This window comes from Mesocricetus auratus, unplaced genomic scaffold (genome assembly GCF_017639785.1).
Source record: "Mesocricetus auratus isolate SY011 unplaced genomic scaffold, BCM_Maur_2.0 Super-Scaffold_100019, whole genome shotgun sequence".
In the NCBI taxonomy this organism is placed as follows: domain Eukaryota; kingdom Metazoa; phylum Chordata; class Mammalia; order Rodentia; family Cricetidae; genus Mesocricetus; species Mesocricetus auratus.
Genome location: NW_024429200.1, coordinates 36,453,660 through 36,476,390, shown reverse-complemented (window position 1 = coordinate 36,476,390; position 22,731 = coordinate 36,453,660). Strand labels below are relative to the sequence as shown.

General features: G+C 43.6%; 3 protein-coding genes across 7 annotated transcripts in view; 1 reads left to right on the top strand and 2 right to left on the bottom strand.

The window, feature by feature from the left end:
* The window catches only part of Pex1 (peroxisomal biogenesis factor 1), a 40,048-nt gene extending 27,367 nt beyond the window's left edge, over positions 1-12,681 (bottom strand). The window contains exons 1-5 of one of the 3 annotated variants that reach the window (XM_040728586.1): positions 12,515-12,681; positions 6,297-6,440; positions 1,553-1,636; positions 1,029-1,143; positions 182-930 (exon numbers count right to left, since the gene is read on the bottom strand). In XM_040728586.1, coding sequence (XP_040584520.1) covers positions 182-930; positions 1,029-1,143; positions 1,553-1,636; positions 6,297-6,440; positions 12,515-12,643 — 1,221 coding nt within the window. In that variant the 5' untranslated portion in view covers positions 12,644-12,681. Of the gene's footprint in view, positions 1-181; positions 988-1,028; positions 1,144-1,552; positions 1,637-6,296; positions 6,441-12,058; positions 12,248-12,514 lie in introns of those variants that run through there. The other 2 variants (XM_040728587.1, XM_040728588.1) reach the window with 2 other exon arrangements.
* A 259-nt stretch (positions 12,682-12,940) lies between these two features.
* The window catches only part of Rbm48 (RNA binding motif protein 48), a 15,557-nt gene continuing 5,766 nt past the window's right edge, over positions 12,941-22,731 (top strand). For all 3 annotated transcript variants that reach the window (XR_005869695.1, XR_002385718.2, XM_005083599.4), the window contains exons 1-5: positions 12,941-13,092; positions 13,568-13,758; positions 16,303-16,448; positions 17,414-17,982; positions 21,103-21,196. Coding sequence is in view for 1 of the 3 variants with exons in the window: in XM_005083599.4 (XP_005083656.4) it covers positions 12,946-13,092; positions 13,568-13,758; positions 16,303-16,448; positions 17,414-17,982; positions 21,103-21,189 (1,140 nt within the window). In the remaining 2 variants the exon portion in view is untranslated. The remainder of the gene's footprint in view (positions 13,093-13,567; positions 13,759-16,302; positions 16,449-17,413; positions 17,983-21,102; positions 21,197-22,731) is intronic.
* LOC101827089 (EF-hand calcium-binding domain-containing protein 1-like) overlaps positions 21,723-22,731 on the bottom strand; it is a 20,058-nt gene continuing 19,049 nt past the window's right edge. The window contains exon 6 of the mRNA XM_040728509.1: positions 21,723-21,835. Coding sequence (XP_040584443.1) covers positions 21,779-21,835 — 57 coding nt within the window. The 3' untranslated portion in view covers positions 21,723-21,778. The remainder of the gene's footprint in view (positions 21,836-22,731) is intronic.

Here is a 22,731-nt window from a genome sequence, read left to right as displayed (position 1 = left end):
TAATCAAGAAAAATACTATGTTAAAAAAAGAGGAGCGGCTGGAGACACGGCTCCTCCACAGAGAGGCTTTTAGAGACTCTCTCTCACCATGCTGGTTTTAATCTATATACATTATTCTAACTCAAATCTTCAGGAAGATTAAGTGACAAGTTTCTCCCCAAATTGAAAACCTCATACTAACCCAGACTTTGCCATGGTGGAGAGGTTCTATACTCTGGGTGAACTTGGTGGCATTCTTCAACTCCTCAAGTCCATTCCAGACCACCTTCAACACACACGCCTCACCAGCTTCCTCGGTGTGGCCTGAGCCGATCTGTTTATGATTTGGCGACTCTAACGGATGCTTCTCCTTTTCGGGAGACAGGACACTCTGCTTTGTTTTGCCTTGCTGTTGTTTTGGAGAACACAGCTTAACTAGTTTTCCATAGGTCACAGTAAAGCTGGGCTCCACATCAAAATATTCTTGGTCCCATGGAAACACATGAACGGTACAGTGTTTGTGAAACACAGAGGTAGCTGGGGTGTCATGCCCACTAGGAGGCTGAACTTGGCATACTCTGAAAACACTGTCGAGAGGAACAACTTGTGACTGCATGGTTTTGAAAGCGCTGATTTCCAACGAACCCCAGGATGCCGCTTGTCTGCTGTCAGGTCCAAAAGAAAACATGCTTCCTAGCATAGTCCACCAGTGTGGTCTCCAGGATGAGTCTGTGTCATTAGACCCGGTGACACCCTCCGCGCTCATAGGAAGCTGCTTGGTTTGCAGCTCTTTTGACATCCCTTTTTGTTCTTGTCCACAGCTACGAGATGGTCTGTGTGCATCTCCTGCTTTGGGAAATGTGTTCTCTTTGACTCGGCGTGTCTTGGGCTGAATGAGGAGTTCGGTGTTGGTTTCTAGCCTTCCGTAAGGCGCAGCTGGCGTCAGGGCAACTGGGTAGAAGACAGAGCCCGTTAGTATCTGTTCATTTCTGCTTCAGACTTGGTACTCTGGAGTAGAGAATGACAGCAAATAGTACAATATCACCTACCAATTTGGATAAATATGTAAGTCTGCTGGTCAACCCAGATGGGAACAACAGCCTTAGGAAAAACTATTCGAATTTGATCTAGAAGATGCTGCTCAAGAGAAATGGCATGCAGTTCCTAGGACCGACAGAGAAAAAGGCCAAGTCAGGTTGCATTCAGATCATTCTATACCTTGTAAGGAAATCCCCACTCTTTTTTAAAGTTTACTGTTCTATTTGAAGTATACATTATGCTATGGGACACATATGGCAGATCCAACATCTCCGCTACCCTTTTGCTGTTTTGTTTCTGTGTCAAGACAAGTTAAAGCCTACTTATTTAGAATTAGCCCCAAACACAGCATGATCGTCTCATCTGTGGTGCTCATGCCACGTATTACATTTATACCAAGTCGTTCTTACAATTCAGACTGACTCAGAATACATAAAGAAGCCCAGAGATATCTACGGGTGCTTAGAAGCTGTCTAAACTGACGGTAAGCTAGAAGCTGTCTAAGCTGACGGTAAGCTAGCACTTGGTTCTTTACCAGTATCTCCCAGTCGTCTGCAGAGAGGGGCTCCACTTCAACTTGCTGGCAAGACACCACATGGGAACACGGCCTGAGAAACACCTGGGAAAACCAGAAACGCAAAATCACTTTTAGAAGATTTTTCTGTATCTCTAGAAAATAAGTTCTTACTGGTCTTACTGTCTCTCATGTGTGTCTCTGTATTTTTCTCTTTCTCTTCCTTCTTCCATGTTTCAGGTAGCAAATAGTAAGTACTTCTTCTTAGACCTTGATATACTCAATGTTTTAGGAAAAAAACTGTTCATAATGAACGACAGAATAAAGGAACATCCCAGCACAACATGTTTGCAAAAACAAAGGCAATTCCTAGAAAGAAGTGTGAGAGTCAGGTGAGATACCATATTGCTGTAACACCAGCTACTCTGGAGCCTAAGGCAGGAGAATCTTGAGTTCAAGGCTATCCCTGGCAGTATAGTCAGATTTTCCCAAAAAAGGAAGAAGAGGAGCTCAAGAGATGGCTCAGTGGTTAAGAGCACTAGCTGCTCTTCTAGAAAATGCAGGCTCAATTCCCATGCCCACATGGTACCTCACAACTGTCTGAAGCTCAGTATTAACAACACTGGCTGCTCTTCTAGAAGACCCAGGCTCAACTCCCAGCACCCGTGTGGTACCTCACTGACCCACGAGCAGCTTCGACAACATCTGCCCCTACCCCCTTGCCTTTAGAAGACTGGGAACCAGAGAGCCTCTTGCCCTACTGGTCTTAAAACTTTTAGATCAGCCGGGCGTTGGTGGCGCACGCCTTTAATCCCAGCACTCGGGAGGCAGAGGCAGGCGGATCTCTGTGAGTTCGAGGCCAGCCTGGTCTACAGAGCGAGTTCCAGGACAGCCTTCAAACCACAGAGAAACCTTGTCTTGAAAAACCAAAAAAAAACAAAAACAAAAAAAAACTTTTAGATCACAGGATGTGCTCTGATCGTAAGCCCCTAGCCCACAGATGTGCCAATTAATTTTACCTAACCAGGTGACAGTTACTGCCTTCTCCAAGGCCCTCCTTTCATGATAACTTTGTATAGAAACTTTGTGTGCCAAGTAATCTCTGTAACCATGGGAACCTTGTGAATTGAGACTTGCAGTCTCATGACTCCCTTCCCCCTTTTCCCTTTAAAAGCTTCTCTTTTTGGATGGTTGGCATCTCATTTCCTCCGCCATGGAAGGGGATCCAAGCCAGCCAGCTTGAACAATAAGAAGAAACCTTTTGCTTTTGCATCAGAAGTGTCAATTCCTTGGGTTAGTCTCTGGGATTCTGCAAACCTGGCACAGCACTCACAAATATCTGAAACTCTGTTCTTAGGGCATCTGATGCCCCCTCTGGCTTCTACTGGCCCTATACACATGTGTTACATAGACATCCATGCAAACAAACCACCCACACACATAAAAATAATTTTTTAAGAAAGAAGTGAGGGCTGTATAGGTGGGTCAGTAGTTAAGATTACTTATTGCTCTTCCCAGAACCCATATGGTGGCTCACAAACATGTGTAACTTTGGTTCCAAGGGATCCAATGTCCTCTTGCTGGCACTGCAGGCATCAGGCATTAATGTTGTGCACAGCCATGCATGCAGACAAAATGCCCATCCACAAAATAAACTCGGAAGCAATTTTTAACTGAAGAAAGGAGGGCTGGAGCAGTGACTCAGCAGGTAAAGGCACTTGACGCATGGGATGGACCTGAGGATGCTCAAGGCACCTCGTGTGGCCAGGAGGCAGCTACTACCCAGTCTAGCAAGCTGCCTCTCGGCTCCTGGTCTCTGGGGGTCTTCTGTTACTGCTACAAAGGAGTCTGCAGAGAAGCAGGCACACACCTCTTAGGAGCAGATGAAAACGAAAAACAAGAAGGACTGTTGGCAGTTCTAATCAAGACAGCAGGATCCATGCTAGGAAGCTGATACTGTCCCCAGAGCTGTCCTACAGTATTGTGCTAGGAAATCCTGGGCGAAGACTGGTTGGCAAACAAGGCACCAGTGACATCTGAGGACATTGTCCTGTTAAAAAATGTAAGATTCAAGCCGGGCCTTGGTGGTGCACGCCTTTAATCCCAGCACTCGGGAGGCAGAGGTGGGTGGATCTCTGTGAGTTTGAGGCCAGCCTTGTCTACAGAGCGAGTTCCAGGAAAGCCTCCAAAACAATACAGAGAAACCCTGTCTCAAAAAACAAACAAAAAAAATGTAAGATTCTAAGGGTTAGGGAGATGACTCTGCAGAGTGTTTGCCACATGAGCCTGAGGACCTGAGCTTGTACTCACAGTACTCACATAAAAACAGCCATGAGAAATGGTTCCTATAATCCCAGCACAGACACAGCCGGCCCCTTGACACTTGCTGGCCAGCCCGGCTGGGTGAATTATGAAGCTCTAGGTTCAGTGAAAGACCCTGTTTCAATAGCTAGGGCAGAAAGGCTGGAGACATGGCCCAGCAATCACCCATGTCGGGTGGATTCATCGCATCTCTCTAAGACAGAGAGCAGTCAAGGAAAACAGCTGATGTCGACCTCTGACCTCCACAGGCATGCGAGCTCACATGCACACCCTCCCTCACCCTCCACCCATTAAACAAATTAAGATTCTACACAAAAGCCTACCGCAAGGCTTCTGGACTTCTCTCGAATGACCCATTTTAATTATCAGCAGCAAGCATAAATAAAAGTATCATGAGCTCAGAATAAGTTAAAGGAGGTGTGGCGCTCTCATATTCTGCTGTGAGAAATTGGTAGTAGAGGGCCAATTGGCCTCGTCAATTGACCTTCCTTGTGATGTCACCCCTGGACATAGCGAGTCCATCTTTGACTTTATTCCTTATCTTAAATGCTCTGCAGTATGACGTTTCTGAGCGTGGGTTTCACATTTCTGAGCCACTCACGATTTAGAATTTTGGATGTGGGCTGCCCAACTGGTAGGCTGTGCAAATGACCACAGGTCTGAAGCATCTGACCCCAAAATTCTCGTAAGAGATACCCAAGCCACTGAGGATTCTGAGAAAGTACAAAAGCAGCTCTGGAAAAGCAAGCCACTCAGGCCTTGCGGCTGCCAGCCTTGGTGTTCCTACCAATGATGTGCAACCAACTGTCGAGAGAAAACAATGGAGGAAAAAAAAACCCTTGCATTTGTTAAACATTTTTTCTTGGCAGAATTCCTAAATGATACAACTATTTACACAACATTGACACTGAATTATGTATTGGAAGTCTCTGGAGGTGATTTAAAGAACACAGGGTGACCTGCAGAGGTCATATGCAAATACCATGCCATCGTATGATAAGGATGCAAACATCTAAAGACCCTGGCATTCCTGCGTGCTCACCACAGCAACCCCAGCTTTTTCCAGTGAAGACTGTGCACATGATATACTTTGGGGGCAAGAATGACAGGAAATATACACCAGCCTTTTCTCTTAATCCTAAAGGCAGTCGGATCTCGACAAACAGCAACATCCATTCTAAGGCTGGGTTTAGAGAAAGGAAAAAATGAAATTTTTATTTCCAATCAAATTTTAAGTGATTATTTAAATTTCTTAGAATTAATAAGCTGATGAACGGGGGGCTGGAGAGATGGCTCAGAGGTTAAGAGCACAGCCTGCTCTTCCAGAGGTCCTGAGTTCAATTCCCAGCAACCACATGCTGGCTCACAACCATCCATAGTGAGATCTGGCCCCCTCTTCTGGTGTGCAGACATACATGGAGGCAGGATGTTGTATTCATAATAAGTAAATAAATCTTAAAAATATAAGCTGATGAACATACTGTAACAAAAAAAACACACATTCAGGGTCAAGATGGAAAAGACAACTCTCTGTTAGAGAGATATTTTTTAAGATTTATTTATTTATAATGTATACAGTGTTCTGCCTGCACGTATGCCTGCATGCCAGAAGACAGCACCAGATCTCATTATAGATGGCTGTCAGCCACCATGTGGTTGGTGGTGAATGAACTTGGGATGTCTGGAAGAGCAGCCAGTGCTCGTAACCTCTGAGCCATCTCTCCAGCCCCCTGAAGTGATATTTTTAATCAAGTAAGATCATGGAAGGTTAGAATTTATGTTAGAAAATATTAAATAAGCCAGAGGTCTTGGTACACACTTAAGATCCCAGCACTCGGGAGGCTGAGCCAGGAGGATCAAAGAGTTCAGAGGTCATCGCCAGCTACACTGCTAGTTCTCTAAAAGGAGAGAAAAGGAACGAGAGAGGGAGGGAGAGAGAGAGAGACACAGAAAGAGAGAAGTAAAGTCAAACGGAGCCAGGGAGACGGCTCAGTGGGAAAGGTGCCTGCCACCACAACTCACCACCTGAGTCCAATCACTGGGACTCACACGGTAAAAAGAAGAAATGGATTCCTACAGGCTTTCCTCTGACCTCCACAGCATGCCCTTTGACCTCCTCCCCACCCCACTACCCTTAACTGCCCTATCCCACCTCACACACATACACTCAAAATAAATAATAAAATTGTGACGAAAACTAAAATGAAGTTCTGAAATAGGAATAAAATCCAGTAACCCAAAAAAGAAAATATTTCATAAAAATTGCCTGGAAAATTAGCAACTAGAATTCAAAGTCAAGTAGGAGGCATGTTAAAGATTGGATGAATAAAATACAGTTAGCCTGAGTTAGCGAGAGTCCTGGTTACAACAGGGAGGACCCTCTCCCCCTCAGTATCTGAGCTTTAGGACGGTAAAGGGAAGTCATGGCCCGCTTTGTGCCTACCTGCTCCCCGCTGGAAAGTCCGAGTCTCTGACCAACTTGTCTGTTAATCTCAGCCACGTCTTCACCTTGATCGTTAAAGTGTCTGCCTTCCACCCAGCTCAAGTACGTGGGCTGGCGATCCCAGGTTACTTCTATAGCTTGATTCTGTTTATCCAAACAGTGGGAAAGAAAAGGGGTTTAGAAGTTTTTATGTGCTTCCCCCTGGATTCAGATAAGCAACTATTATAATACATACAACCAAAAAAACGTGCTGTAGATAGTCACTCTTTATTCACATTTGTAATAAAAAAAAAACTGATTATTTTGAACATCCAATAGTGATGATGCTGCTCACAAAGCCAATATGCTCACAGACTTAGGGCCTAACTCAAGTGACTCAGAATTCAAAATACCATAGGGAGCAGAATGAACTTAGGCTTCCAGTATGTATGTGTTTATTTTACATTAATAATCCAAAGAAGAAAAAAAACGATATACATTCAGGCAAAATGCTCACATATATATACTAAAATAAAAATTGAAAAATACATAGCAACACAGTTTAGAGTTCCAACCAGCTGGAATATTTAATCTCTTACTGATCGATGAATTTATTTAAAAAATAATAAATACACATGGTAAAAGTGAAAAATTTAAAAAGATTAAGGTGTGAAGACACCCACGTTCCTAGGGGGAATTACTGTTAGTGACTTCTTGTACATTCTTTCTGAAATGATATATTATGCAGTTTCTCAATGACTTGTAAAGGTCATAGAAGTGCCTGAGCAAGGTAGTATATGCCTTTAATTCCAGCATTTGGGAGGCGGAAGCAGGCTGACCTCTGTGAGTTCAAGCTCCAGGCCAGCCAAGGCTACACAGTAAGACTGTCTTAAAAAACAAAACAAACAAACAAACAAATAAAGGTCATAGGGTTATAGGAAGATTTACACGGGGGCGGGAGAGGCTACACAGTAAGACTGTCTTAAAAAACAAACAAACAAACAAAGGTCATAGGGTTATAGGAAGGTTTACACGGGGAGGGAGAGATGTCTCAGTGGCTAAGAGCATGGCTGCTCTTGTGCCTACATAGACCCAGCTCTGTCTGCTTCTGGCCCCCTCAAGTATCATCACATGTGACGGACAGACAGATATACACAAAGTTAATTAATTAGCTAATGAACTAAAGATATATTAGAACAGCAAGGCATGAAAATAATATAATCTGTAAGTTTGTGGCTGAGAGTTAAGAGACCCGTGTCCTCTCTGGTTGAAGGAGTACTCTGCCAGGGACGGGGCATGTCTGTGATCGTAGCACCTGGGAGGCTGAGGCCGGAGGGCGGTGACTCAAGGTCAGCCCAGGATACGTCGTGAGATCCTATCTCTAAAAAAAATTATACTCATTATAGCAATCTTGAGAAATATAGACACTAGGAAGGAAAAAAACTCTCTTCACAAAACACAACAATATGAACGATTCTGTGTGCTTCTTGCGAACCCCTTTTAGTCAGTAATTCATTCGTTTGTATATTACGGATAAGATTTAACATGCTTTACCCACTTACTACTGCATCATAAGCATTTCCACACATTTACCACTTCTCAGTTTAAAAAAATCCCCTTGTTATCTCAGGAAGCTTAATGTTATTAAATTCATTTTTATAAATTAAAATAAACCCATTAACCTTAGAATGGTAAGCACCAAACTCTAATTTACACCAAATTTCACTACTTTGCTTCCTTTAACAGGACAAACTGCAAAGAATCCTGGAGACCATTCTGGGCACAAAGCCGACATGCTCACAGTCTTATGGCCTAATTCAATTATGCGGTTTTTTAATGACTTGTAAAGTTCCTGGTAGTAAGGGCATGGTAGTATAGGCCTTCAGTGAGGCAACGCAGTACTCAAACATACTCACTAGTCAACTCTGATAGTCAGGCATGGTGGAGGCACACACCTAAGTCCTAGCATACAAGAGGTGGGCGGATCTCTCTGAGTTCAAGGCCAGCCTGGTCTAAAGCATGAGTTCCGGGATAGCCAGAGTAAAACAGAGAAACCCCGTCTCAAAGAAATTCAAAAAGTCACCATGTAGCCTTTACTTGCATAATTTTTCTCACAGTTTCCAAACAATGATCCAACTGTTTTTGCTTACAAAGATCACTCAACTAAGTACAATTTGGTAAGTAAAAGAAAGGCCTGGCTTGGGAGTCAAAAGTCCCAGGTTACCATCTAGGTTATGAGGGCAAAGGTAATGGAGCCCTAGGCTTTTCTATGAGGTTTCGTAAGTTGCTGCTATCACAATCCAGTTCCCTCTATTTCATAAGAAATCTTTAGAACCAGAGACAGTAAAAGAGGAAATATGAAGTACATGCTGAAATATATAAAATACCTACGAGCATCCCCTCTATGCTCCCAGGCCGGGGGAGGGGGAAATCAACCTTATCAAACAAGAAAGAACATTTCAGTCATTTTATTTGGCCCAATGTAGTTACTAGCTGCATAGTGTCAAATCCACACTCAGTGAGAGTTGGCATACTACTGTTCTAAGGTGATATATATATATATATATATTTTTTTTTTTTTTGGTTTCTCGAGACAGGGTATCAGGTGAACCTGTATGCGTCAGGATTGCCTAGGTTGAAGGGCTGGGCTGTCTCTTGCTATCAGGAGGAAGAGGTAAGCCTGTGCATTGCAATTTCTGGACGAGATTTAGACCCTGTTTCTGCACTCAGAGTCAGTATTACTCCTTCTGTTGCAAGCACAGCATGTCCTGAGCTTAAAAAACACACAAGGTGATTGAACCGAAGCAGTGGTTCTCAACTAGGAGTCACTGTCCCTCAAGGACGTGTGTGTCTGGAGATGGCTTGGGGGGTCACGGTGGGAGACATCATCCACTCATATCTAGTGCATAGGGGCCATGATGATCCTAAGAATCTTACAGCGTACAGGGACCCATCTACATTTTTAAAAAATTCTCCAAGACCTCTTCCTTTAATCCTAACACAGAAGAGGCAGAAGCAGGTGGATCTCTGTGAGTTTCAAGCCAGCCTGGTCAAAAAAGAGAATTCCAAGCCAGCCATGGCTACATACTGAGACCCTGCCTAATAACAGCAAACCTAGCAAGGAGTAAGGGTTGACCAACGTAGTGATCCAGACTGTCCGAGCTAAATATCGATTTGGTACCCAGTCCTTCATTAAGGACTCATGCGAACAAAGGAAGACATGCTTGAAACCAAACATCATGTAACAAATGACACATGTCATATGAATACAATTATGAAGTTCCTAAAAGGATACAAACGGGGGCAACAGAGACCCACAGCGCTATGAAGGAGGAGGATTATACTATTGTTAGAGGCAGGGATTTGTGTGAAAGGAGGGGGCTTTTGGGGGAGCAGAGAACCAGTAAAACCACACAGGCAGGAAGAGATCAGTCGAGTGAGAAACATTGACAGGCTGGTGTGGCTCAGTGCGGGCAGACGCCAGGGCAAACACGAGGGCAAACGCCACGTGAAAAGGAGCTGGTCTCTGGCTTGCAGTTTCCTTGTTTGAGAGCAGCTAAGGCGCCTTCGCTGTTAACCTTTCATGGCTCTATCACTGTGGGCTTCAACTCGGAGCATCCAGTAGCCCGAAGATTTATTACAGATCTCTTCTCAAGATTTTTGGTTGGTGAGCTTGCGGAGGGACCAGAATGTCTGTACTCTGAAAGGCTGAGGTCGGTTGGATAAAGGGCAGAAAGCCACTGCTGCATGACTCCCCTACTATTGCTCTTAGCCAGTGCTTCAGCTCAGGTGAGATATTCCAGCCTATTAGCTCTCAACTCAGAGCCTTCCTGCTTTAATAACTACTATGCCTTCTAGTCCAATTTGTGCCGGGTAGTTTTATGTTAACTTGACACAAGCTAATTCATGAGGGAGGACAGAACCTCAGTTAAGAAAATCCCTCCATAAGAGCCAGCTTCAAAGCCAGCCTGCAAAACATTTTCTTAGTTAGTGATATAGGAGGGCCCCAGCCCATTGTGGGAGGTGGCTGGTGGTCCTGGGTTCTATAAGAAAGCCGGCTGAGCAAGCCAGAGGGAGCAAGTCAGTAAACATCACCCCTGCACGGCTTCTGCATCAGCTCCTGCCTCCAGGTTCCTGCTCTGTTTGAGTTCCTGTCCTGGCTTCCCTCCATCATGGACTACAGTGCGGAAGCATAAGCCTGTGCCTCCCCAACCTGCTTCTGCTCAGTTTCCTCACAGAAATAGAAGCCCTAACTAAGACACAATTACTCTGGGAATCCTAGGTAACCAGAGATGAAGACAATGACCCACATGCAACAATGATACTGTTACTAAAAATGGCTATCATTCAAATTTCCAAAAGTTGAGTCCAATAGTTAATCACAGTCAGCAAGTATATGAATTATGGCCAGTTTATGGTAGCATTAACTAGGTAGCCAACCAATTGCTTAAAATTATGACCCCTAAACAAGCAAACAAAAAGTCATAGTAACACTATTCAAAAAACAGGACACAAAACTGTGTGTGTGGGTGTGTGCATAGCTCCTCATTTCCATAAAAGATAACGATTAGAGATAACCGTGGAAGACAGAATCCGAACTGTTAGTATTGGTATTTCTAGGCATTGCAATTATGGATAACTTATCTTCTTTTAAACAATTTCCCCATAAAATATTCCTTTGATAATGGGGGTGAGGTGTTGACCTGTTCTGCTGATATAGGCTCAGAAGAAAAAGCAATTTATTCCAGGGCTGAAGACATTTAAACTTCAAAGATACCTTCGAACCAATTCTCAAGAACACTTCTTCGAATCTTTCAAAAAAGACCAAGACTACCAAATTCTAAACAGCACTGAGTCTACAGCAGCAACTACCCCAGGATCAAACTCTTTTTTTTTTTCTTTTTTTTTTTGGTTTTTACGAGACAGGGTTTCTCTGTATTGTTTTGGAGGCTGTGGTCTAGCCCGGCCTTGAACTCACAAGAGATCCGCCTGCCTCTGCCTCCCGAGTGCTGGGATTAAAGGCGTGCACCACCACCGCCCCGCAGGATCAAACCCTTAGTTTCCTTAAGGAAGCATTTTTCTGAACTCCTCAAGTGGGGACTTTGGGACTTGAAAGTACACGAACATCTCCATCAGAAACGACAAAGGGTGCCTGACAGCGGTGGTGGTGCAAGTCTTTAATCCCAGCACTGGGGGGAGGGGCAGGGAGGCAGAGTCGGTGGGAGCTCTGTGAGTTCAGGGCTAGTCTACAAAGCGAGTTTCAGGACCGCCAAGGGCTGTAATACAGAGAAACACTGCCTCAACAGACAGACAAATAAACAAAAATGACAAAGGGCAGTTAGCCAAGCTGGTACTTGGTGACAGGGACTGATTTCTTCCCTCCACAAAGAAAGCAAATCAGACAGTTAAAAAGAGTCTATTTGGTGAAGACAAACTAACAATAAGAATGATTTTGATGAAACTGATGTGTTTCGATAGGTGGATTTTAATAGCAAGATAGAAGTAGCTCAAGAGGAAGAAAAGGTGAGCTACTTCAAGTCATTTCAAATTCTTGGATATTTCTTTTACCAGCCAGTAGTCCGGTAGCATGCATTTAGGATTTCAGAAGATTTCAAATATTCTAATTTTCGTCCCTATGAGCACACTCAAACCAGAAAGCCTATTTGCTCTCGTTCTTAGTTAGGAAAATCTGCATGCCGTATTTCCACTGATATCCTTTGAAACACCACCATGACAGCATCCAGACAGTGACAGCTCGCGGAGGTTCACGTAATCCTGGTTACCTCTCTCACGGTGTGAGGGGTGAGTAATTCCATCGCCTTCTCTTCCCTTCCCCGCACACCCTTGCGGCGTTCGAAGCCCTCCTAAGCGGGGAGAGCCGTCACCTTATTAACCTCCGGCACCAACTGGGAACCTCAGCAATCCACAAGCCAACTAAAGTCTGCCACTCGAGGCCTCTGTGGCAGCCCCGGCACCTCGCCGGCAGGACAATAATAAGAGGTCTCTAGCGTGAGGACTGCTTCGGAATGCCCAGGCAGAGTCCCAGCACGTTCAGCAGAGTTTAACCGAGCTATAGAGCGGGGGACTAGGGTCAGGGGACGCACTAGCCGCCGTGTGGGTGCTGCAGCCCGTTTGGTGACAGACGATGCCCGGGGCGGGGAAGGCGTCAGCAGGCACGGGTCCCACGAGCCCTCGGCGGCGTCCAGGCTGTGGCTCCGGGCGTCCGGCGAGCCCCTTACCTGCAGCAGGTGCAGCTGGGCCACGAGGCGCCGCGGCAGACGGAGGAAGCAGTCCCGAGCGTTCGTGAAGGCCACCGTCACGACGGCCCCGCCAGAACCCGCACCCGCCGAGCGATCGCCGCTCCACATGGTCCCGGTTCAACTCCCCCCCGCAAACCCACCCGAGAGCAGAGTCCGCCCCCTGCTCCCCCCCACCCCCGCAGGTCGGGGCGTCGGAGCCCGAGACTATCGATCGGCCCCGCCCCCCTCTCCGCCCGCCTGGCCGCGGTCACTCTCCGATCTCTCCTCCGAGACGCTAGGAGGCGGCACAGGGCTGATGGAATCCTGGCGCTCTCAGGAAACGATTGTCGACAGGGTCGATCGGCCGGCCAATCCAAGCGCGCTCGACCCATTCTGCTCTCTTATTGGACGCAGAGGAGCGCGTCCAGCGGATGTTGTTCCGGCGCGGAGACTTAACTACCGGCGGCATGGCGTCCAGCGACGGGAAGCCGGGTTGCATTTTCGACCACCACGTCCAGACGGCTGTGTGCGACTCGCGGGCCAAATACCGGGAGGGCCGACGCCCTCGTGCGGTCAAGGTAGAGTGGCCGCGGCTTCCTCGCGATCCTGGCCGGGAGCGCCGGCTTCCCGTCCCCACGGGCTCCCCGGGGGCAGCCTCCGCCAAGGCGTGCCCGGGGCGCTGTCAGAGCCTCCGCCAGTGGAGGAGGCGCGGGTACCGAAGGCCGTCCCCGCTCTCGGGGCACTTCTGATCACGCCGTCCCTCCTCGGGAGCCCGGGCTTAGCTTTGTGCCTCTCACGGGACGGGCACTGGGTGAGGGGCCCCCGGCTGCTTGCTCCCACGAGCTTCTCTGGAGTCAGCTCGTAGAAGACGCGTCTGTTGACAGGTTTAGTCAGGTACCCTCAAGTGCAGTGTGTTCCCTCTTAGCCCAGAGCGGCCGTTCCGCGTGTGCGTTTTGCAGACCGGGTTGAACAAGTTCCACTTTTTCAGAAAGTCAGCGACGGATTTGCCATAGGCTTGTCTGTGGGGTACATTTATTTTTGTTTATTTATTAGGTATATACAATCAATTTGGAGTCACAGTACTTATTAATACAAGGAGTTCCTGCCGTGGGAGCCATGAAGGAATTAGTTGAGCGATTTGCCCTGTATGGTGCGATTGAACAGTATAACGCTCTAGATGAATACCCAGCAGAGGATTTTACGGAAGTTTATCTCATTAAATTTGTGAAATTACAAAGTGCAAGGTATGTACAGATTAAGCATTACCCATGTCCTGTATTGCTGTTGGTGCCACTTTGTCCCTAGGGTTTTCCCAAACATATCCATGTCACACAAACACTCATCACCCTAGATGTTCCCGATTGTTTGCTTGTTTTAGGGAGTCGAGACAGGGTCTCTGTATAGCTCTGGCTGTCCCGAAACTCACTCCGTAGAACCAGGCTGGCCTCAAACTCAGCGATCCACGTACTTCCGCCTCACCAGTTCTGGGATTAAAGGTGTGCACTACCACCTCCTGGCTTCTGTTTGTTTCTTACCCTTCCAGGCTTCACATGTGCTAGTCAAGCACCCTAACCGTGATTTACATAGTCAGCTAGCTCTTTCTTCAAAAATTTAAAAGGCTCATTTTACAAAACTACTATTTCCATCCTCTCAGATGTGTGATTCTATTTCTATCCTCTCGTTTCTGTGATTTACAGTTTTTGAGCCACTAGTATGGTAGATTCAGAATTACATTCGAAGCAAATTTTCAGTCCTTTGTCCTCATTGCTTGGGAGTTTTTTAATCCTGCTAAGCACACTTTTCCTTTTCTTAAAATCCATATAGCAAAAAGGTTTGCTTCTTGAGGTTCTCTGACAGAGGATGAAATGAAATAACTTATGTATAGGACTTAGACTGATGTCTCCTATTAAGAGTAAATATTAGCAAGGGCAGTTCTTATTGTTATAGTTCTATGCTAATAAACTTCTTTTTAATACTTACATATGGCATAAACCTTGTATTCCAGTAAGGCTGAAGTCAACAATGCTTTATTTTTGTGTTGACCCTTTTTTGGGGGGAGGTGTGTGTGTGTGTGTGTGTGTGTGTGTGTGTCTGTCTGTCTGTCTGTCTGTCTGTCTGTCTGTCTAGGATAGATGTCAATGCCAACTGCCTTCGTTTTAGTATGTAGTCCTGGCTAGCCTAGAACTAGCTATGTGGACCAGGCTGAACTTAAAACTTAAAATTTAAGCTTCCTTCTAACTCCACCAGGTTTAAAGGTATGTGCCCCTTCACTGCGCTCTGTTCTGTTTTTTTTTTTTTTTTTTTTTTTGAGACAGGGTCTCTCACTGAATTTGGAGCTTATCAGCTAGACTGGTTGACTGTCAAGTTCCAGTGGTCTTTCTCCCTCTCCCTTGCCAGCACTAGGATTATAGGCATAGACAGCAGTGCCCAGTTTTTATGTGGATGCCAGGGATCCCAGCCTAGGCACTGAGCTTAAGCAAGTGCTTTAGCGACCAAGCACTCTCCCTAGTTCATGTTAGCCATTTTTTTTCATTACTAGCCCGATTTAAAGCATATCTTTCTCTGATGTTTGCTATTCATATGTTTTCATAGTGGAAAAGGGCTTCAGATTTCCTGGAGCTGGAGTACAGGGGCTTGTGAGCCACCCAACATGGGTGCTGGGATTTAAGTCTGCTCTTCTGCAAGATCAGCAAGTGCTCTTATCACCAAGCCATCTCTCCAGCCCCTCATATTTCTTTTATGTGCTACGTAGTCCGCCACAAAAGCATTTGACTACAGGGCTGTGTGTTTTTCTCAGCAGTTGGCCAACTCTTCATGGTTAGGAAGGCATATGGCTAGTGTGCTTTTGTGTCTCCGCAGAGCCTGATGCAGTCAGTGGTAAGATAGCTTGCTACTCTTTCAGAGAACTGGGGTTCAGTTCTCAAGCACCCTTGTCAGGTGGCCCACAACCACTTATAACTCCAGCCCCACAGGATCCAGTGGCCTCTTCTGGTCTTTCTCTATGGGCACATGCACACACATGTACAGAACACATACAAGTAAATAGATAATAAGATAAATCTTGACAGTACTTTCTGTGTGAGTGCAGTCATCCAAAACAAAGCATCTTACCCAGCCCCCCCAACACACATACAAAAACTTTGCTCCTTAAATCTATGGAATACCTGTTAAGCTTTTGTCTTAGGTAAATCTGGATTAAAAAGCCATGGCTGGGGAGATGGATCGGCACTTAAGAGCATGTACTGCTCCTCCACAGGACCTGAGTTTGATTCCTAGCAACCAGATCAGGTATCTCTAAACTCTAGCTCCAGGACATACTTACACATAATTAAAAATAATAAAAAATAACTTTCTGGGTGTAGTGGCACACACCTTTAATCCCAGCACTTGGGGAGGTAGAGGCAGGCAGACCTCTGAGTTCAAGACCAGTCTGATTTACATAGTCCAGAACAACCAGGCCTTCATAGTGAGACCCTATCTGAAAAAAAAAAAGAAAGAAGAAAGAAAAGCCATGCATCTGGGTGCTGGAGAGATAACACAGAAGGTAAGAGCACTTATTGCTGTTCCAGAGGACTCAAATTTGGAGTTTGGTCCAGCACCCATGTCAGGTGGTTCACAACTGCCTGTAACCCCAGTTCCAGGGGATCCATCACCTCTGGCCTCCTTAGGCAACTGTACTCATGTGCAGAATACACCTACGCATAAGGCAAAACTAGTAAAAGTAAATAGTTGTTTTAAGCCATGTAATCTATGTATTTCTCTTTTGAGTTCTCTTTATTTCTCTTTAGGATAGCTAAGAAAAAGATGGATGAGCAAAGTTTCTTTGGTGGGCTACTTCATGTGTGCTATGCTCCAGAATTTGAGACAGTTGAAGAAACTAGAAAAAAATTAGAAGAAAGAAAGGCTTACATTGCAAGAGCTACTAAAAGCAAAGGTATGAAAAGTCTGTTGTAAACATCCTCTGTGTATCGAGCACTGCTAGGAATGTGTCATCGTGGAGTTCCTGCTCAGTCATGGTCTTTGGTGACTTGAACCACAGGGTTCTGTGCAGCACTGTATAGTCTTGCCTAGAAAGGGAGAGGCGTTGGTTCCTAGAATATCTCCTATGGGATCTGAGAGATGGTTGAATTTTAGCAAATGTTATCAGAAGGGGAGGGGGGAGCATGGCAAGGTGAGCCAGGCTACATGTTTAAACCTGGGGAAATAAATTGCCATCATGCATTTAAGGAGCTGTAAGTCCTACAGGTAACCAGAATACCAATGTTTTAGTGAGAGAGATTAGGAAAGTAGACAGGAAGCAAATCATGAATTGTTTGTGTGACCTGCTAAGCAATCCAGTGATTGACGTGAAGGCAGCAAGAAGCAATTGTAATTTGCAGACCAGCTGGAAGTCTGCTCATTGTGGGAAAATTCCAATTTTTGATCATCAGCTGGTTCAAATGTCTACACGCCCAACTGAGTTTCTCCTGACACAAGTAGGAAGTAAACATGGTTTATTCATATAGCAGACTATTCTGAAACTGTAAAGCTTTCTATGCAATGGTGTGGGAAACTCGATTACAGTTAGTGGAAAATGTGAAGAATAGATTTTATTGTCTTCTGAGTAGGGTGACAAGGTAGCTCCATGGAAGCTGTGAGACATTCTAGATAGAGGAATAAGAAAATGTAGTAAATAAGTAGGGAAAACACAGAAGGGGGAAGCTTGACAAGGTACCCCTTCCTATCCTTTCAAAAAACCTTTAAATCATACCAGTGTGTTCCCTCTCTCGCAGTATAATTTTGGGAGTGGAGCTTGTTCGGTTTAAGTGTGGTTTTATAACTACAAGATTCTGAATGATCAAAATGATTAATGAACCATTTGTTTCCCTTCCCTCAATTTCTAAAAAAATAAATTTGAAGACTATTACATGACAAAGAAGAAACTGGTTCCAGAACAAAAAGGAACAAAAGATTCTAGACAAGATTTCCATCCACATATGCCTGGATTTTGCACAACTGCTTTGAACACTTCTCCTGAGAACTCACGTCCTTCTCTTCCTTATTCTTGTGAATTGCCTTTATGTTATTTTGCCTCCCAAAGCAAATGTTTACCTGGGGAACATACGGACAGAGCATCAAACTCCTGTAGTAGCAGTAGGAACCACAATGAACTATCGAAACATCATAACTACAGTGCCTTTTCCCCTAAACTACAGATGAACACTTACAAAAATTCACCACCTTGCTCTAGTGTGCAAGAGGCGATTACTACCTCAGAGTCAGTGGGCAGATTTATGCCAAGGACAACACAGCTGCAGGAGAGGAAAAGAAGGAGAGACTGTGCTCATGAACTTGGAACGTTTCCTGAAACAAACACAAGCAGTCACGAAGTTATGATTGGACCTAAGTTACCAGGTATTCCCACAGTGGATCTGCAGGATGACTCCTTGAATACAACGGCAAATTTAATTCGGAATAAACTTAAAAAGGTGAGGTAATTGTTTTTTAATTGAGATAATTTAGTTGTAGAGTCAGCAACTATACAGGAAATTATTCAGAGGAACTAAAACATAATTATTTTTTACTTTTTGCTTTTAATGTATTTTCTACGTTTATTTTCTAAAATAACAAATTTGGTCAATATCTATTTTACTTGACAGTAATTCTTGGTTTAACAATGAACAGATATATTTTATGTCAGCGTAGGTATAAAATATTAAATGTTCCAGCCAGTCAGACTATGATAGTGGATTCTAGATGTTGTCTCTCCTCCCCTCCCCTTTTAAAACACTATAGGTAGTAATAACAGAAGCAAAATTGACAGTTATAATCAATTATTTCTCTTAAATTCAAAGTTACTGCAGATTGAATCCAAGTCCTAATGCTTTTGTGATAGATATCAATAAAACAAAGAATGGTTTTGATTACTTAGTGAATTAGCATTGTTGGCAACAGACTGCAGGAGTTTGTGTTAGGTAAGGGCTCCATCACTTCATAAGTCGAGATTTCTAAGACCGAGTCTTAGTTCAGAACTTAAAAAATCTGAGCTAGTTGGAAATCAGATTGTCTTTTCCCCATTATTTACATGATTTTTTATTTCCTAAACACAAAAGAAAGTTAACGTCTGTTGTAGCTTATGAAAGCTTTGTTTTTGTGGAGTGGAGATGGGCCTTATAGAAATCCTACATGGAGGGCCTCAAGCATGTTCTTATAATTAACTCCCAGGTTCAAAGTCCTGTTCACAGTTGCTCTCCCCTTCTGCAGTATACTGACAGGCTAAGGTGGCCTCATGTCTTTTACAGAGAGTTTTGTTTTCACCTAATGAATCTTATTTGATAAAGGATGAGGAATTGCATACAATACGAAGTATATGAATGTAGTTCTTATGTAAGCCTGCCTGTGTTTTTCAGTGTATGCCAGCACAGTATGTCCTCAGGTGCTCTGAACTGAGGCATAGAAACAGAGTCACTGCTGTCGCAGTTAGGGCTGATCACATTTTTAAAGTGTAAAGTCCACACCCCACACGCGGATCGTCTTATACTGCTTTTGACTTACTATTAATAGTTATTTTGGGTAATGGAATAATAAGTGTGTATTCAGTATTCATCCTTCCCCCACCCCCATGAGTTAAGATTTTTTACAATAATTTGCCAATGTTTTTCATCTCTCATATTGAATAGTTCTGTGTCTAAATTTGTCAGATAATACAAATGCTTTAAAATGTAAAGCCAGAGGCATTTGATGTATAGACTCAGCAGGCAGATGTCTTAAAAACAGAAACAACCCAGTAAAACCAAGATGTTTTATCTGTATCCTGTTTTTTTCTTCATTGTAGCTGTTCTGTCTGGTGTGAGGTAAAATTCCAATGTAATTTTAATTTGTTTGAGATGAGGTAGCATCTTAATGTGTTCACTTGCATTTCCCTGATGACTAATAATGTTGAACACTTTCAAATATTTATTGGCCACATATATTTCTTCCTTTGAAATCTACTCTCAATTCATTAGCTTACTTATTGTGATTGGATGACTTGTTTTTTAATTTTATAACTTTAGCAATTCTTACAGATTCTCAATATTAACTCCTTGTTTGTGTATTTGGACCAAGATTCCCACTTCTGAAGCTTTTCAGTTCCTTGTGTTCCAATGACTCAGTCAGCTGGTGTTACTACCTGTTCCATTAGAGTCCATTTCAGAGAATCTGCCTGTGTGCATACCTTGAAATGCTCTTCCTGTTCTCCCCTAGAAGTCTCAGAGTTTGTTACTTAAGGGCCTCAGTCCATCTTGAATTGATTTGTGTGTGTGTGTGTGTGTGTGTGTGTGTGTGTGTGTGTGTGTGGTGTGTGTGTGTGTTGTAAGATATACAGATCAATTTTTCATTTTTCTGCATGTGGAAATCCAGTTTGTTTTTTTTAAGCACCCTTTGTTGAAGAGAATGTTTTTCCCCCATGTGTTTTTGATACTTTTGTCAAAAATTCCTCTAATTATCTACTGAGATATACATGTAATTTCTCTTCTTGATTCAGTATGCTGATTTGCCTATGTGGGGATCTTCTTGGAAATCTTGGAGTGAAACTAACTTTGTCATGATTGTATGATTTAATGTGTTCATCAATTAAATTTGCAATAATGAAATTTTTTTTTACTTCTGTGTTGACCAGAGAAATTGGGCTATCATTTTCATGTTTGTTGATTCTGATATGACTGGTTATCAAGGTGATGCTGACTTCATAGAATGAGTTCCTTATATTTTTGCTTTTTTAACTAGCTGGAAAAGCATTGGTGTTAATTCAGGAATTTTTATTGGTGCTTTAATCTTGTTGCTTGTCATGGATATATTTCAAATGTTTATATCTTCTTGTGTTAATTTTAATAGGTCACATTGTTAATTATAACAAATGAGAGTAAAGGCCGTTACCCAGATTCTTTTAGTTGAATTTAGCAAACTGTTTTCTGCAGGCAAGGCTGTCTCCCTGAAGCAGGGCTTGAGAGAACAGCACTGAGCCCAGGAGAGAGCGGGGTTCAGACAGCTCAGGAACTGTGAGTGAGGGGCTGTCACGGCCTGAGAGTTTCCAGAGCAATTTTGGTTATGTAGGAATTTGGTAGAACGCATCAAGAGTATTTACCAGAACATCTCAGGGTATAGGGTATGAAACATTTCAAATTCCAGGAAATGGGTCAAGACATGGTCATATCCAAGTTTTACAGAAAACAGGACTGAACTTACTTTGACCTTGTAACAAGATGGCTTCTATTGTTAAGATGGGTCAAGCTGGTCCATCAATATATTGTCTAAGAATTTATCCATTTCATCTAGATTTTCTAGGTTTTTAAAATATGTTTTCAAGGAATTCCCAGATGATTCTCGGAATTTTACTAGAATCTTCTTGGTCTTTTTGTTTGACTCATTGGTTGGTTTTGGTGTGCTCGTACCTTCTCCCTTTCCCTTCCCTCCTTCTCTTCATTTGTTAATTGTACATTTGTAAGGAAATGAATCCTTATTTGGTTGGTTTTGTATTGTTCTTTAGGTCTACATGTACTCATTTCTGTCCCAGCTTTTACTCTCTGTGGTTGTCTACTACTAAGTGACTTCTTTTCTTTTTAATCTAGGTGATTTCATCTGTACCAGAGCCTCCAGAGAGCAAATCGGAAGACGTGCATACAAGTCACCCACAGAAACAAAGAAGAAGAATATAGCTTGCCAGTGAGTTAGTCTTGTCTTTTCTCTCTTTTTCCCTTTGAGCCAGTGTCACATTGGGTAGCTCTGGCTGGCCCTGGACCTTTGCCACCTGGGTGTTGGGATTAAAGGTATGTGCCACCACACCAAGCTAAATTGATATTTTCTGGAGAGATCTTTTTTTTTTTTTTAATGTTTAGCCCATTTTAATTCTTTAAGATATCTTACTGCTAGCGTTTTAAAGTAAACTTTTTTTATTTCTTTTAAACTGTTGCAAATGTTTTTAATCTTTTTTTGGATCTACACTCAATGGGGAAGAAACTGTTCTTTTCACACTGTATTCTTTTTAGTTTTTTGAGACAGGATTTCTTTGTGTAGCCCTGGTTGTCCTGGAACTCACCCTTTAGACCAGGCTGTCCTCAAACTCACAGAGATTTACCTGCCTCTGCCTCCCAAGTGCTGGGATTAAAGTTGTATGCCACCACCACATGGCTTGTATTAATTCTTATATTACAATATTTAAATTGCTTGAAACAATTATAAAAACCTATAGTGCAAATAAAGGCAGTCAGGATCTGACTTTTAATTCAGGTATTGAGCAACTTGTGTTCAAAAGCTAGTAGTCATGTTGTTTCTGAATACCAGGGCTTCAAAATGAAGGCAATTCTGTAAAGGAAAAATGCAATAAAATGTTAGAATAGAGTTGGTATTAGAAATCTACATGCAATCAGTATTTATCCCAGGTATACCAATGGACTTCGGACTCCCATCCAACAATGTGATGAACTCTTGGGGGAGGGTCTAGGCCCTGCCCTGGATGAAATGACAGACTGTGGACACCCCCATGGAGGGCCTCACCCTCCCTGGGGAAATGAGGGGATATTGGGTGGGTTGGTGGGAGGGCACGGGAGGAGGGGAGGGAAACGGAGAGGGACCTGGAACTGACATGTGAAGCAATCTTGTTTCTAATTTAAATTTTAAAATAAAATATATATATAAAGAAATCTACATGCTAGGCTGGGCGGTGGTGGCGCACACCTTTTTTCCCTGTACTCGGGAGGCAGAGGCAGGCCAATCCCTGTGAGTTTGAGGCCAACCTGGTCTGCAAAGCTGCACAGAGAAACCCTGTCTCGAAAAAAAAAAAGAAAGAAAGAAAGAAAAGAAATCCACATGCTGTTCTAACTTGTAAGAGTAATTTACGTGAACTGTGGTGAGCTAGAAACTAATCAATTTTAGAAATTCTAGATTTCTACCCTGTCAGCATATCTGCACTTTTTCTTCTGTCAGTGGACCGTGTAGTTTTGTACAGACTGTTTCTGTCTTCTTCTCTGGGGAAATAAACCGCGAAGCACACCCTGCACTGTGAGCTGCATGCATATGCATCTCAGTTCTTGTCCCTAAGGCCTGCTTCAGTGGTTGTATCTGACTGTGTTGTAAGAGTAAGGCTGACTTCAGTTGCCATGGCGTGCTCTCAGATGACGCTGCAGGAAACTGCCACCGAGGGTTAGGTTCTACATGCGGGAGAGGTGATTGCATATGTTGTAGGGGTGACAACTGCTACA